Source organism: Berghia stephanieae, chromosome 8 (assembly GCF_034508935.2).
Source record: "Berghia stephanieae isolate SIO BIC M18660-M18661 chromosome 8, UCSD_Bste_1.3, whole genome shotgun sequence".
Lineage (NCBI taxonomy): Eukaryota > Metazoa > Mollusca > Gastropoda > Nudibranchia > Aeolidiidae > Berghia > Berghia stephanieae.
In genome coordinates this window covers 35,626,134-35,642,940 of record NC_088367.1, presented here as the reverse complement: position 1 = coordinate 35,642,940, position 16,807 = coordinate 35,626,134, and the positions used below count along the sequence as shown (strand labels likewise).

Genomic DNA, 16,807 nt, shown 5'->3' with positions numbered 1-16,807 from the left:
TAGTTGTTATAATTTTATAGTGAGCAAAAAAATTTATAACGGGAAAAAAATGTTGGAGAGGGAAGGGGGTAGGTCATACAATGAAAAAGATATTATGTTTGGGAGATAATAAAAGATTGGGGAAGGGACAAATGATGATGGTGATGACAATGATGATGATGAAGATTGCATCTTACCTTAAATGCGGTGTTAAACAAGCAACAGTGGCGATGCTTTAGTTGGTTACATTGACGTTGATGATAATTTGGCTACTTTTCTTGTTGCTTTACTCTTATCCTCTGATGGAAATGCTAGGCAGTGTCTCTTAAAAATTATATTGGCTAATCTCATTAGGGGTTGCTTCTTGGGAACGAAGCTGAGGTAGAACGTGTCCGGAAATTCTTGCCAAACTTTGATAAGCCTATTCCTGCACATGTTCTCAGTAGTTTTTGTAAAAAAAAATGTAAGCAAGATTCACGAAATCATAAAACGGAGGAGATGGATATTTAAGACCACCCCTGTCTAAACCTTCGAGATCAACTCTTACATCTTGCTCATAATCACATGACTGCCCTCTCAATTCCTCGTGTTTCATTGCGATGTAACCACCTATGTATAAAAGAGTAAGTTTCTCGTCGTGGCTCACAGAACATTTTAAATCATAAATTCCATCCAAGAGCGTTGATTCATTGTCAGTTAAGGGCTTATCACAAAGTTCACATTGATGCTGAGGAATGTCATCATCATGATTTTCACAAGATTGGAGCATCAATTTTGCTTTGTCAATGTGATGTGTGGCAAAAATCTCTTGTGTTGTGATGAAATAGTTTCCACCAGCTGACATTCTAAAATGACTAAAATGCCGCTCCAAATCATCTTGGTTAAAAAATCCCAGGCAAACATAGCTATGCTTATAAGAGGCATCGGTCTCTAATAAAAACTTTGACAGACCTGCTAAAGCATAGCAAGTCCATGACAGAGCTGACGCTGTGTCTTTCGTCAATGATTTGATGCGTGGTGTCTCTTGTGGTTTAGGAAGAATTTCAAAATTTGCCCATTTAAGGAGCAGATCATAACCTTGACAGAAGAGACTGTCTATCACACATCTGTCAGGGTCCTTGTTCCGTATTGACTGGTATTTGGTTTTACAGTTAAGGAGCTTCCATAATTGCACAACCTTTTCAATGAAAAGAGCTGTACATTGCCATGATATAGAAGAGAGTTCAGATGACCTAAGTGCATTTATAGTTTGGTCACAAAAGATATTGAGAACTAAGTTAACTTTTTGTTTCTCCATACTTGAGGGTCTCACTGTTGATTGATTTAACTTGGACAATTTGATAATTGCCGAGTCCTCGTGTTTATTTAATTCAACTAAATCTTTCCAGCAAGCAAGCCTAGTTTCATCTTCGTGCACGTAAGACAACGTCCTCATTTTTTCCGTAATCCAATTATTCCTTATATTTTTGATAAGGTGAACAGGATCGTACATGAGGAACAAAGGAGTACTGCCCTGTCCTGGTGAATCCACTATCCATGGTGTGTCCTGACATGGAGCATTGAATAGTCTGAAACAAGACTGATTGACGCTGTTATTGTCGGTGATCAGCGCAATAACAGATGCACCACACGCTTCAAGAGTTTGAATTACACTAGAGATGCACCGATAGGCGAACTCTGCATTAAGAGAATGGCATGGAACTAGCGAGACTAAAAACTTTTACCTCGTAAATAAACATTTCACCATGATACAAAATAATGTTCTTGCAAGCTTTCCATGCTGATCTTGAGCTTTACCGAATACCTCCCCTCCTAAAATGTAAATAAATTGTAATAATAAGTTGTATCAAAAAATGAAAGGTCATACTTTTAAATATTACCTGTCTAACCACAATATTCTATTCTTAAACCGATTCTATACATGAGCATTGGGCATCCCACAATAGGCACTGTAACATAATTACTGTATTATGAAAAGATATTAGATAAATATGGTTTAATGAGATTTACAAGAAATTTAAAGTATGACCTTTATTTCAAGACTTACTGTAAACCTGATTGCAATGATTCTGAAATATTTGTCACTTTAATATTCAAAGCTCCTTCTACTTTTATCTGATACTTCCTTACTGTCTTAAACAGAATTTTTAAATTATGTCATATTAATATTAAATTATGTCATCAACATTTCAATACTCTACGATTTTATTTTACACTTTAAGATAGGTAAATGTAACCCTGTGACGGACACAATGGCCAGGGTGAATCTATGAAAATGTATTACTATGGTCAAATGGTTATTTATTGTGTTATATTTACTTAATTATTTATTTGTTTATCGTTTCAATTCGGAAAAGTAAGCCCTTGTACTATTCACTAAATATTTATTAATTAAATTAATACATTTTTTACAACACCAAAAATGTGCATCACTCATGGAGCTGGCATTCCTCATAAATAAAAATTACCTCTGTACGTTAATGAAGCTTTGACATAAACTTCATCTGCAATTATAATGCAAGCCCTGCTCCTTTCTTCTTTAGAATTAAAAAAAAGACGAAAAAAGTTTGACATCATCAATGTTCTTGGCTGATCTCGTTCCTCTTTGAAATGTTGTTATTGATGGAAGTTGAAGTACCTCTCTCAATTGAGAATACAGATGTCTTGAAACGGCATACCATGAAAATGCTTTGCATAAATCATCCATTGCATATATCCTTTTTTTTTTTTGGAAGGTTCATCAGATATATTTGTCTCTCAATAAATTTGAATTTGTCATCCTGGGTGTCAATAGATGAGCAAATGAAATTAACTAGCTCCTGGAATTGTGACCAGCATTTGATTTCTTTACAAATAGCAGGGTGCTTTACTTTTTTTACACCTGCGTATGCTTCATAAATAATTCCCTTTATGTTTCCGTGTTTGTCTACACCCAAGGAAGTAAAATGAATTGAAAAAGCATAAATAGGCCCATCTCTCGATTCACTAAGGAAAGAAAAGTTATCGTCTTTTCCCCAAATTAAAGTACCTGAGTAATTTTCTAATTTTTTCTGCAAATCGTCAGGAAATGTAGAGGATTTTAATACGTCTTTCATACGAAATTCTTTCAATTGTTGATCCTCATCAGGAACCCTAGATGCAGCGGTTGATTTTGTTGTTGTTCTACTTTTTGATTGAGGGACACCAGCACACGATGATGGTGCGTCGGGAAATATGTGGGAGGGTCAGCTGGTACCATAAATTTTCCTGCTTTCTTCATTTTTGAATCCGGAAAATGTTTAGCGCACAATCCCATATATTTGGTCACTTGATCAACAGATAATTGGTCAGGCATGGCTTGAACCCATTTCAACTTTTCATTAATATCAAGAGGAAAACTGTACACTGGAATTTTTTCTGTCGCACTAGCATAGCCCGACTTGCAACCATACGTGCTGCATTTCTTTCCCATGATGATGGAATTCTAAGTCAAGTAGTGATTTAGAAAAATGAATAAATAATCCGATAAAGAAATAGTAAACTAAATTCCTGAATGTCAACAATGATAATCACATTTCCACTTAATTAAAAACATAAAATTTAAAAAATCCAGCGAATTGAATGAAGCGAGAGAAAACAAAGCAGTTGTGACCAGTGAAGTCGAAACAAAGAATTAAAATGTGATTGCTCACTTCACACGGTACCTACTACACACGGTACCTTATTACGTATTCAATTTCCCCGCTCTGTGTAACTAACACAACGAAACAAAGAATGGCGAAAATTTTATTACTGACTACGCACGGTACCTAATTACGTATTCAATAACCCCTCTCTGTGTTACGAACACAACGAAACAAAGAATGGCGAAAATTTTATTACACACAGTACCTAATCCCATTCAATCGCATTCAATTTCCCCGCCTTGTGTAACGAATACGATAGCCTTAACCCTTGGAATAATAATACATGGAAGGTAAGCGGCTTCGTTCGCGAGGTCGCAAAGTTGATGCCAGTGGGCGGAGCTTAGCCGCCATATTGAGAAGACCAGGAAACGATTGTTTATCATAGAAACTATAGACTTGAGTGATGGAAATCATCTTGTGTTGCCGATTAAAACACTCACTTACTAAGGGAATTTAGTCATTGTGATGTTGTAAAATACCTTGCAAAGGCAATATTAATTAAATTATTTTCTTCGTTCAATTCTGAAGCCAAAGCACTATCACTACGCACGGTTCGATTTCCTTTGCTTGTTGGTTATGACATGAATAAGGAAAAAGGGAGGAGTATGAGTAAACACTTGTAAAATATCAAGCAACCGCACATAAAGTAATGGAAGTGCAAGCTCGAATTAAAGATATCGAAAAATAAAAAGTGGATCCGGTCGGAATCGAACCTGCGTGTCACGAGACGGCATATTTCGCTTGGCCAAGAAGAGAGAACAGCAAGTAGATCATTCGGTCATCCGCTACCAATCTTACTGGTCGCAGTGGCTCAGTTGGTTAGAACGTTGGCTTCGTAACCAGAAGGTCTGGGTTCGGTTCCCGGCCGCGTCATGCTCGTCAAAAGCAGAAAACCCCACATGAACCCAACCACAACCGAGCTATTTCGGTCAAGGACAAGGGCAGAAAGCAGACGTTACAAAAGATAAGGGGGTAAAAGTAGAAGTTTTTAATTCAGAAAAGTGAGTGGAGCAGGCACTTATGTTGGTAACAACAAGATATGAAGTGAGTAGAAAAGTGCCAGAAGACAATAGAGAATAAAAAAATTTTTCGCGGCGGTGGTGGGGTTTGAACCTGCGACCTTATTGGTACGACAACTCCGCCTGGCAGGTGAGAGCGTGGCTCTACCGTGTGAGCTATCCACGAACACAAAAATATTCGTTTCAAACCCAAAGTCATTTCTAGATCCCTCTCTCACCCACTTCTTGAGATCGCCGATTCGTTCACCACCATCTCGAAGTAATTTTGACCAGCAGTTAAGCTTAATAGCCAATATTCTCATCACAAACATATAACATAGAAACGATTGAGACATGGAGTATGCTCCGGTGTATGGGGTGAATTTTTAATTCAGAAAAGTGAGTGGAGCAGGCACTTATGTTGGTAACAACAAAATATGAAGTGAGTAGAAAAGTGCCAGAAGACAATAGAGAATAAAAAATTTTTTCGCGGAAAGCATACATCTCCTGCAAGAATGCAGGAGGCCCTCCCAACCACCCACCACTTTTAGCTGACTCTTACAGCACAAAGTTTCGGGGTAGGAATCACATTAAAAATCAGGCCACCACTACACGACCACAATTCTTAATCCTTTCACAGCTAGATTAGATTTCACGTCAAATACGAGTCGATCCTGTACAGTTTTCATCACAGATTAGTCTAAAGCGCGCTCGAGTCGCATCACATGGACTATCTCTATGTGAAACTGCATAAGTCAGTCATGTATAGACAAAAGTACGTTTGGTTTTGGTTCAACTCAAACCTAGCCATGAAAGGGTTAATGGTGACAACTTAAAATGTGGACGTACCACTGCAGCTATAGCAGTAGTAGAGTAAGCTACCCAATTGCTGCTGGGTGGACAGGGGAACCGGATAAAAATTCTGGCTGCAAAGGGACTCGAACCCGAGACCTTTGGCGTGACAGTCCAATGCTCTACCAATTGAACTAACGGGACCCCCGCTACTAGAGCTATGAATTACCATAATTCATCAAAAATTAAGTCACAAAATGCTATTTACATTTTATATTTATTTGTGTAAAGTGACAAAAAAGAAAAGAAGACATTATTACACAAAATATCATGGTCACACAAAAAGGTTCATTGTTTGATCATAATTCAATAAGATTTCAAAATAAAACAAAAATCCCAGCAATTTCATTACTAGTTCATCATTAATAGTTATTACAGAAGTCTGTTATGGCGAGACTGGATTTTACGTCATTCATCATTCAATCCTCTACAGTTCAGAAATTAGCCCCTGTGATGCGACTCGAGCCCTCCGAGTGCTCGAGGTGAAAGCTGTAGCGGATGGAATGATGTTTGACGTGAAATTCAGCCTAGCCAGGAAAGGGTTATACTTATACACAAACATATTTGCCTCTTTAAAAAAATCACACAAGTTAATAATGACATTGTTACTGCCCTGTAAATAAAATAAATTTGTTAAGAACTTGACGGCTTTTACACATTAGCTTCTTTTTCAATTGTTCAGTGTACAGTTTACCAGCATAGAAATACCTGACCTGAATATATTTCTCAGCTATTGCTTTTAGTAGAAGAATCAAATGATTCTCAATCCCCTCATGATCAAACATATGGGAATGAAATAATGTAGAAAAAACGGGTTTATTGACGAAAGACTTCATGATGCTTTGCAAAAGCTTATGGCAATCATATCGATTGAAATGAAAATGATCTTGACCTACAGTTGCAACATATTTTCTGAAATGCTTTTCAGAAATTAAACAGACATCAATAACACCCTTAGAAGGAATTTGCAACCCTCCTTTGTTCTTAAGAGCAATCAAAGAATGTATGTCAGATAGCTCATTTTCAACTAATGCATTTGAACACTGTTCACAAAGAATTCTTTGTTTCAATTTAAATGCAACAAATCCAGCAATGTAGACGACAATTTTATTTGAACAAGTGGACAACTGATCATAGTTTACATCAAAATCAAATGAACTACTGCTACTGATATCACTACTTTCACACACCTCTTCAGACAAGACTCGGTTTGTTGATAAAGATGCATTGATTCGAATCCCAGAAGGTACATCACGGCTTAAATTCTCTCGGCTGGAAACACTTAGAATGGGTACGGATTCCAGAGGCAAACAGTTCCCTCTTTTCACTTCTTCAATTTCATTGTGCGTGAGGAGTTGCTTGTATGCTTTTGAGAACTGTCTAGCTGTTGGATTGTTATTGCAGCCTCCCATACTTCTTACCTTACCAAAAAAAAGTTCAATGTGATCTTGACTAAACTTGTAGGTCAATAAAAATTTCATACATGAATCTTCAGACATTACCAAACGTCTGTTAATGGAAATAACACTATCAATACAAACAAGAAAACCAAGAAAGCCAGTCTTTCTTCTACTGGAAACAAGAGACATACCATTAACAGATAATGTCATGGACAAAATATAATTTTTAACTTCTGAGAGAAAATTTTCAGTTGCTTCAAAATTACATTTACTCAATGGGGATTTCCATCCAAATGCCTTCATATTCTAGAATTAAGGATATCAAACAAACAATTAAACATTTTCAAAAACTTAATAGTTGCCTCACATCCTTCAAAACCAGGGATATTTTCTTTAAGACAAAATTCAAGAGAAGAAGAAACTGAATCACTAAGAGTTTGAGCAGCTAATTTTACATTCATTTTTTTCTTAAACCATTGCACATGACTTGCTTGTAATTTATTACCCAGGTGCAATCCTTCTCTTTCTTGTAACTCATGTAATAGTTCAATATAGTCCCATTTGATAAAATCATTACCTACACAAAAAGACTTTTTTTCTGCAAAAGTATTCCTTACCAATTTCAACATATGACAGGCATCAAGAAAAACATAAATAGGCGAATCAGTAACAGGATGAGAAAAGTATGGCTTTATTTTATCACTATCTACAATTACACCAAGAGACTTCAACATAGACATATTTGATGGACAACCGTCATGTGTGATTGACACTATCTCAACACCTACTTCATGCAGTTTTTTAATACATGAATTCAATCAATTTTTTCTTTCCACCCCATTCAAACCATCTAATAAAAAATACCCAACAGGCAATTTCCAACTGCTATTTAAGCATACTATCATAAAAGTTAGAGCTTCCTTTGCTACGGGAAGATTATCATCATCAATTCCTGTACCAACATCCACATAGCCATGATACTTGCTGCCATCCCATTCCACATGTTGCCTAATAGACATTTCATCCATGACAAGATTACATAGAAAAGGTTTTGCAACTTTTGACAGTTGTACAATATTGGAAAGAAAAGTAAAAGCTGATTTAGTAAAACCAGGTGACCCATCCACAGTTTTATACCACTTAGAAATAGTTTTTGGATGAGGAAGACAAGTATCAAAAGCTTTTCTTACATATCGATAAGCTTTAGGGAGTAAAAATGCAATGTCATAGCAAAACTTCTAATTTCTGGAGAATACTTAACAGGTACAGACATATTTTCCATCTTCGCTAATTTCCGTTTCAATAAATCACCAACCCCACCCCCACATCTTTCTAAAATATCTACACTAGAGTCACTAATCATCTTTTTGTTTCTAAGCTCCATTACTATACTTTTTAAGTCTGCATTTTTTTAAATTAAACGTCTTTTCGACTGCTGAAGCATTTTAATTTTCTTTCTGCATGATTCTAATTTATGACTTTTATCTTCTAGAGCTCTTTTAAAATTTTGTTTGGTTGGTGTATCAACACTCGTAGAAGTAGAAGGGATAGCAAGATCATTTGGCAATGGAGCATTACAGTTGTCTGAATTAGAAATGGAAGGGGAGGCTCTCTTTGAGCTGGCGGTTTTCTAGCTTTGTCCCCCGAATTTTGATAGTAAGAAGGAAAAGACAAAAAGATAGTAGGTACTGCACCTTCTCTCAATCGAACAATATTGACAGAAGTTCTGTCAATGCATTTCTCCTCAAAGTGGACAGAACAGACAACAGTATATTTGGAGGGAATAAAATTTTCCCTTCTTATGGAATTTATCCACAGCTTTCTCCGCTCTTCATCCTTGGGAATCTGAAAAAAAAAAAAACAACAACACATTGTTGTCACTAATGTCTTAAAATAGCATTACAACATTATTGGTCACCTGGTAACATTCTTACTGTGACTGAGTGAGAAACATGGGTGTGCTATTCTGTGTGGTAGCAAACCATTTGTTCGAATAGCACTGTTGTTGATACAACCAAGTGTTAACCTTTCATAGCTAGTCTGGACTTCACGTAAAATATCATTCGATCCTCTACAACTTTCACTGAGATATGAGTCCTGTGATTCGCCTCAAGCACTAGAGGCACATCACAGGGACAAATCTCTACGTCAAAACTGCAAAAGACAGTCATACATCGACAAAAGTAGGTTAGATTTCCGTTCGGTTGAAATGTAACCTAGCTGTGAAGGGGTTAAAACAAGGCTATTTTATTTAATGCACACATAAGGTTGGGAAATTACTTTTGCATATCAACAAGACCTTGTTGCTTAGCAAGTAATGTAATCCTTTAGACGTATGATCATAAATGTTTTAGTTAGCAATAAAAGAAAAGTACTCACTTGTGAAAGGTGATTCCTGTACCCTTCTCCCTCTCAGAGCGATTGGTGCAGCCAAATGCGCAACAAGCAGGCATCTTTGGTTATTCCTGTAGAACACAATGAATAATTAATATGGTTCAAAAATATTTTCCAAGAATGAGTGATAGGTCAGTGTGATGAAAATGTACAACGAATTCTTTTAGACAGAAGATGAAATAAACGTTAGATAGTAAAATCCAACCAATCTTAAGCCTTTTGCGGTTAGGTTGGATTTCAACCGAACCGAAATCTAACCTACATTTGTCGATAAATGACTGACTTTTGCAGTTTTCACGTAGAGATTAGTCCCCCCATTTTGAAATTTGATGCACACATAGACAGCAAATGAGTTGGTACTTTTCATCTCAACAAGACCTTCTTGTAGTCTTGTAGCTGAGCAAGTAATCCTTTGGACGTATGATCACAACAGTTAGCAAAAAAAGAAAAGTACTCACTGATGGACGGTGATTCCTGTAACACTATCCTTATCACTGCGATTAGTACAGCCATATCATCTTTGGTTAGTCCTTTCGAAGTGACTTTTCTCACCCCCCGGATGCTAGTCTTCATAATAGTACACCCCCCCCCCGGATGCTAGTCTTCATAATCATCATCATCATTGCCTTTTTCACCCTGGGTCAGGGCATAGGCCACAGACAAACAGTTTCCATCCTTCTCTATCCTGAGCCAACTTTTTTATCTCATTCCAGGTCTTACCACTTCTCTGTATATCAGCTTCTTTAATTCTTCTCCATGTTCCTCGTGGCCTTCCCCTTGATCTTCTGCCCTGAGGGTTCCAGTCCAATACTTTCTTTGTTATAGTTGAGTCATTCTTTCTAAGCGTGTGTCCAATCCACCTCCATCGTCTTCTTCCTATATCCTCTCCTACTGGTTTCTGCTGTGTTCTTTTCCATACTTCTTCATTTTTTATTCTATCCATCCATTTTATTCTGAGTAGCTTACGCATGCACCTGTTTACAAAAATCTGTACCCTCCTTATACATGCCTGTGATGCGTTCCAAGTTTCACATCCATACAGTAGGACAGACTTCACGTTTGAGTTGAAAAGTCTTAGCTTTAGTTGAAGGGAGATATCTTTAGTTCTCCAAACTCTGTTCAAAGATGTGAATGCAGCCTGTGCCTTTCCTATTCGTGCTTTCACCTCTGCTTCCGTGCCTCCATCCTTGTCAATTATACTTCCGAGATAGCAGAAAGTGTCTATATCTTCGAGTTCCTGATCTTTTACTTTGATCTGCTCCCTTTGACGCGTACCTATCCTCAAGACCTTTGACTTTGCAGGGTGTATTCTTAGACCAATTGATTCCGAGAGGCTGTTTATAATTGTGGTTTTTGCTTGCATCTGGTCCTGGGTGTGGGGCAAAAGAGCCAGATCATCTGCAAAATCCAGATCATCCAACTGTGTCCAGGGGGTCCACTGTATCCCATTTTCTTCTCCCTTTGGAGGTTTCCTTCATTAGCCAATCAATGGCAAGGATGAACAGGAATGGAGAGAGCAAGCATCCCTGCTTGACACCAGTCTTAATTTCAAAGCTGTCAGTCAGCTGATCTTCATGTACAACCCTGCAACTTGATCCTTCATACATTTCCTTAATGAGGTTTACTATCTTTTCAGGGAGTCCATAATGTGCCAGAATTTTCCACAATGTTGCTCTGTCAATACTGTCGAAAGCCTTCTCGTAATCCAGAAAGTTGACAATAAGAGGAGAGTTCCATTCTATAGACTGTTCCACTATGACTCGCAGAGAGGCAATCTGGTCGGTGGTTGAACGGTTTTTCCGAAAACCTGCCTGTTCGTCCCGCAGTTTAGCATCTGTTGCATTCTTAATTCTCTCTAAAATAATACGGTTGAAAACCTTTCCTGGGATAGAAAGAAGAGTGATGCCTCGATAATTATTACAATTACTGAGGTCCCCTTTCTTTGGAAGCTTGATAAGATGTCCTTCCTTCCAATCCTTTGGGAATATCCCGTCATTCCATATTCTCTCAAATAGTGGGTGCAGGGCCTCAGCATTTCTTTCCGCATCAACTTTTAGAGCCTTCGGTGGAATCTGGTCTGGTCCAGCAACTTTCCCCCTTTTCATCTTGTTAATGGCACCCACAATCTCTGCTCTCGATGGTGGATCACAGCTAATTGGTAGCTCATTCCTTGCAGGCAAAATTTCTGGCTGGTTGTCTGGTGGTGGTCTGTTCAGAAGGCAGTTGAAATGTTCCCTCCATCGTTCAGATTGAGCCTCTTTTCCAAAAATAGTTTTCCCATCTTTGTCTTTGACTGGTACCTCTGGTTTCCCATATTTTCCAGCAAGTGTCTTGGTAGTTTGATAAAGGATCCTCATGTGTCCTCCAGTCGCTGCTGCTTCTGCTTTCTCTGCAAGTCTGTTCATGAATGCTTCCTTGTCTTTCTTCACAGATCTTTTGACTTCCTTAGCTATGGCTCGATACTGCTCTTGTGCATCCAGTCTTGAAGCCCTTGTTCGGCTTGCATTCACTTGTTCCTTCCTTGTTCTCCTCTTTTCAATAAGGTCCAAGGTGGTTGGACTTATCCATTCTTTATGTTCCGATTTCTTTACCCCCAATACCTCGTGGCAAGTTGTTATGTAAACTTCCTTGATCTTTGCCCAATGTGACTCTACATCTATGTCCTCCTCGAGCTCAGTAAGAGGTTGGAATCTATTACTCAATTGTAGTTTGAATTCCTCATTCTTTTCCCCATCAAGTGCATTCACCTCGAATTTTCTTCTTGTATGTGATCTGGCCCCGTGTTTTCTGAGTCGGAGCTTAAGCTTTGCCAATAGCAGGTGGTGGTCTGATCCAACATCTGCCCCTCTCCGTACTGTCACATCTTCCAATGAACGTCTGAATCTACGAGAGATACAAAAATGATCAATCTGATTCTCTGTCACACCATCTGGTGAGACCCAAGTTGCTTTGTGGATCCTCTTATGGGGGAACACTGATCCTCCAATCACCAAACTGTTGAATGCACAGAAATTTGCAAATCTCTCACCATTATCATTCATTTCTCCCATGCCATGACGTCCCATGATACCTTCATAGCCTACGTTATCCTGTCCCACTTTTGCATTAGCATCTCCCATCAATATGTTGATGTCTTTCCTTGGCAACTTGTCAATGACTTGTTGTAGCAGACCATAAAATGTATCTTTGTCCTCATCTGTTGCATCATTTGTTGGGGCATAGATCTGTACAATGTTCATGCTGATCTTCTTACTCCGTGTTGTAAAGGACGCCATGATGATCCTTTCTCCGCATTGTTCCCATCCTCTCAGTGACTTCTGGGCAAACTTGCTTAGAATTATTCCTACTCCCTGTGTATGAATCCCGTCCCCTCTCCTGAATATAAAATCTTCTCCCCAGACTTGAGGTGTTTCTGTCCGGATTGTATCCAGTGGGTTTCGCTTACTCCAAGTATATGCAGCCTGTATCTTCTCATCTCAGTCACATCTTGAGAGCTTTTTCCTGCTTCATACATGGTGCGAACGTTCCACGACGCAATTCGAAGCTGCTTGTTTGGCGAAGACGTCATCGGGTCAGCAGAGTCCTTTCGGCTTTGTCTGTTGTCCTTCATAAATTCTGTAATTCCAGAAACTCTTCGGTCGCCCAAGCTAAAAAAAGGATTTGGTTTGTCTGTCTGTGTTTCTGTAACGGTTTGAGTTTAACGGAAAGGGGTGTTAACCCTTTGCCAACCCCCAACCTGGAGGACCAGGTGACTCAAAGATGGGGGAATCACACACCATTAGTCGCCTTTTACGACACGCTGGCTTGGCGTTGGGCTATTCTTGACCCTCTCAGTTGAGGGACCCCGGACACCACACGGGGAAGTCTTCATAATAGTAGTCCACAATTGTTGTATGTTTAATCCAAAGGTTGTAATGCAGTAATTTGTTAAGTTTCTTGTCACAAGTTGCACAATTAAAAAAAAATCAATCAAATCCAAATCACAAAAAGCCGGCGACGTTTTTTTCGGGAATCCAATCGGCCGGGGGGCGGGGGGGGGGGGGGGGGGGGGGGGAGAATACAGGCAGCCTAGTCCTTTAATTCCCGTAGAACAAAATATTTTCCAAGAATGAGTGATAGGTCAGTGTGATGAAAATGTACAACGAATTCTTTTCGAGAGGAGATGAAACATTACTATTAATGTTAGATAGTAAAATCCAACCAATCCTAACCGTCCAGCTTCAGCTAGAGCCAAACCAAGGCCAAGGGTGACGAAACAGTCTCTGATCATCGAGAGTCAAAGGCTTTCCGTCAGTAAAATAATGTCGATCTAAGACTAATAATAAATATCGCCTTTACCATATACATCCGATAACTAAAACAAATGAAAAAACGATTAGACTAGAATCTATACTTGTTTTAAGAAAATCAAAGTGGCTGAAAACTGAAAGTGAAAGTGAACGTGCCATGCCATAGCCACATCACATTCACAGGGAGAGATATCTGAATTCGACTCAACTTAGCTATCAAATAGTTTTATTTCATCTTTAAACATGATTTAACTGATAAAACGTATTTGCAAACATAATTATGAAACAAATTTAAGGTTGATACTTACTTGGAAGGAAAAAACATCCACTGATCATCTTGATTCGGATGTCCACCGATGAGTGAATCACCGTAACTACGGCCGTAACGCAGGAATGTTTTGGTATTCCCAATATGGCGGAAGCGGCCAACGGTTGGCTTCAGTATTATGACGTCATCTTCCTTCCATCTATTTTTATTCCAAGCCTTAACCCCTAAGGTCAATCATCCTGGTGCTTTGGCCAGTATTAGGGCTATGGCCGGGGTGGTTAAGGCCAATAACTAGCCTAGTGCTGTGTAGTGTGTAGGCAGTGTGTTAGTGAGAGTTAGTAAAGACCGTATGCAATGGGGCAGTGATGTAAGAGACGAGTTGTAATTATATAACTCATTAAATGTGTCGGAGTGATGATTTACTAATAAATAGCCTATATCATATTCAAATTATAAATCTGATGAGATGACTAGTTAAGCTTTGTTTAGAAGTAAACGTACACAAAACTTTATTTTAGATGGACTTAAAATACAACAACGGGAGAGAGAAGACACACACACACAAACACACACACACACACACACACAGAGAGAGAGAGAGAGAGAGAGAGAGAGAGAGAGAGAGAGAGAGAGAGAGAGAGAGAGAGAGAGAGAGAGAGAGAGAGAGAGAGAAGACTTTTGGGGGATTTTGTCTGTTTCTTTTTTACAGTAGTGGGCAGTTTGATAGTCAATACTGAACTTTGATGAGTAACAACGAACATAACTTTGTGAAAAAGAAGCACCTCAATGTGATGGTGGTGATGGCAGTAGTAGTAGTAGTAGTAGTAGTAGTAGTAGTAGTAGTAGTAGTAGTAGTAGTAGTAGTAGTAGTAGTAGTAATAATAATGCTGAAAACTTATATAGAGCTATATAGTAGTAGTAGTAGTAGTAGTAGTAGTAGTAGTAGTAGTAGTAGTAGTAGTAGTAGTAGTAGTAGTAGTAGTAGTAGTAGTAGAAGTAGTAGTAGTAGTAGTAGTAGTAGTAGTGCCAAACTCGGGTTCCTGGCATCTTCCGTCAAATTCCAGTGAGGTCAATTTGTTCCAAGGATACTCCCCCCCCCCCCCCCCCCCCCCCCCCCCCCCCCCCCCCCCCCCCCCCCCCCTTTCCGTCCAACCCCCACATCATCACTACTACTACAACCATCGTCACTACCACTGCAACCACCACCATCACGACATCATCATCACTACCTCTACTACACCACCACCACATCATCATCATCACTACCACTACAACCACCACCACCACATTATCATCACTACCACTACAACCACCACCACATCATCATCATCACTACCACTTCAACCACCATCACTACCACTGCTACTACAACCACCACCACCACCACATCATCATCACAATCACTAATACTACAACCACCACCACATCATAGTTACGTCATGGCCACGATCCAAGTCATTATCATTGATTTTGGTGGGTCGTGTCAAGGGAGTTAACTGTAAAATTCCGCAAAGTTTCCTAGCCGTAGTGACGGATTGATTGAACTTAGATTTTAACTGGAAATTTGGGACTTGCTGACTGATATCCTCCTTGATTGTGAAATTCCAAGGCAGATGGAAATTTATTTTGTATAAAGCGGAGAACTATAAGATCTCAACGATTTTTCAAAACCATTTTCGTGGGAAGGTCCTCGGGGTAGCGTTCATCTCTTTCAATTAGTATTTTCACCGTGGATCTTTTGTCAGGCGTTTAATCTAATCTAGAGATAGAGAGACGTCTTCTTAGATTATTGTTTTTATTTTATTCTTTTCAATTTGTCAATATTCCGATTCTAGAGAGAGAGTATCTATCTAGAGCTTGTAGCATTTAAAATTGTTTAGAACAAACCTTGATAGATTAGTTAAAGTTTAGAATTTCCTAATTATGACCATTATTTTGAGAAGTGACTATAGACATTTCTACTCCGAATGCTCGGGAAAGTAAACTTGATCTCTATTTTCCTCCAAATATTTTTCGTTATTTGCGAAAATGTCTGTGTGAATGGAATGTGTATGCTTTTTTTTTTTTTTTTTTTTTTTTTTTTTGGGGGGGGGGGGGGGGGGGGGGGGAGTCTTTTGCCAGTGCTTGTGCTTCCAGTTAGACTTCTATCTTGAGTTTGTGCTTTCAACCTCTGTTCCCGTCTTGAGACTGGCTTTGCTATTTAGTTAGGTTTCTCTCTTTGACAGTGCAGCGTGAAGTGCAAAAGTGAAGGCGCCATGGAGTTGGAGTATTTGCGATAGTACAATCCGTCTTTGTCAACATGCTTAAAAAACGTTAGCTTGATGATTCGTGAGAATTCCCTGTCCACACTGAGCATTTACTTTTGCATCGACCTCGCGTCCGTAACCCATCAGTCGACCATTCGGAGAAATAGAGTTTAAGTTTATATTCCTGAGCGTTCGGAGAAATAGAGCTGGCCATTATTTTGGTCCTCCGCTGCCATTTGGGGGGGGGGGGGGGGGGGGGGGTCGTTGAAGTATTCTGTCCCCGCAGTTTTTTTTGTTGTTGTCATATTTTAAACCCCAGAATTTGCAAATTTTTACCATGAAAAATTTCGAGAAATATTGAATCGCAAGTTGTAAGCTTCAATTTATTAGACGAAGACAGATTACTGTGGACGTTTTGGGATTCCCCTTTATCAACAAAACACAATGAATGAAACACTAAGGACGAATGAGATATGTGGAAAATCGCGTAGTTAGGTGAATAAATAAAATCAATGATGGGACAGGAAATAGATTGCCCTTTCATAAGGAAGTATGAATTGAAATATGACATTAAATATTGATGAAAGGTGTGCAATTCAGGAAATCATCTAAAAAGGAGGATGTGTCGTGCAATATAGAGTGTGAGATAGAATAAAATTGAGACTATATTGGAATATTGATAAAATGGAATTGGAATAAAGTATTAGAAACAGTTG

At 38.8% G+C, this 16,807-nt stretch overlaps 2 protein-coding genes across 12 annotated transcripts in view; one reads left to right on the top strand and one right to left on the bottom strand.

Annotated features, from left to right (window-relative positions):
* The first annotated feature begins 3,974 nt into the window (after positions 1-3,974).
* LOC144978577 (palmitoyltransferase ZDHHC17-like) overlaps positions 3,975-16,807 on the top strand; it is a 62,103-nt gene continuing 49,270 nt past the window's right edge. For 2 of the 11 annotated variants that reach the window (XM_078924840.1, XM_078924830.1), the window contains exon 1: positions 16,386-16,732. The gene's annotated coding sequence lies outside the window, so the exon portion shown is untranslated. The other 9 variants (XM_078924833.1, XM_078924837.1, XM_078924834.1 and 6 more) reach the window with 9 other exon arrangements.
* Positions 5,698-14,001, bottom strand: LOC144978578 (uncharacterized). Its single transcript, XM_078924843.1, has 3 exons — positions 9,747-14,001; positions 9,274-9,359; positions 5,698-8,739 (listed from the first exon to the last, which is right to left on the bottom strand). The coding sequence occupies exon 1, from the start codon at positions 12,561-12,563 to the stop codon at positions 10,701-10,703; it is 1,863 nt and encodes a 620-aa protein (XP_078780969.1). The 5' UTR covers positions 12,564-14,001; the 3' UTR covers positions 5,698-8,739; positions 9,274-9,359; positions 9,747-10,700.

Excerpts from the sequence above, each read along its gene's own strand:
- LOC144978578 (XM_078924843.1), bottom strand. The coding sequence starts at position 12,563 with ATGGCGTCCTTTACAACACGGAGTAAGAAGATCAGCATGAACATTGTA.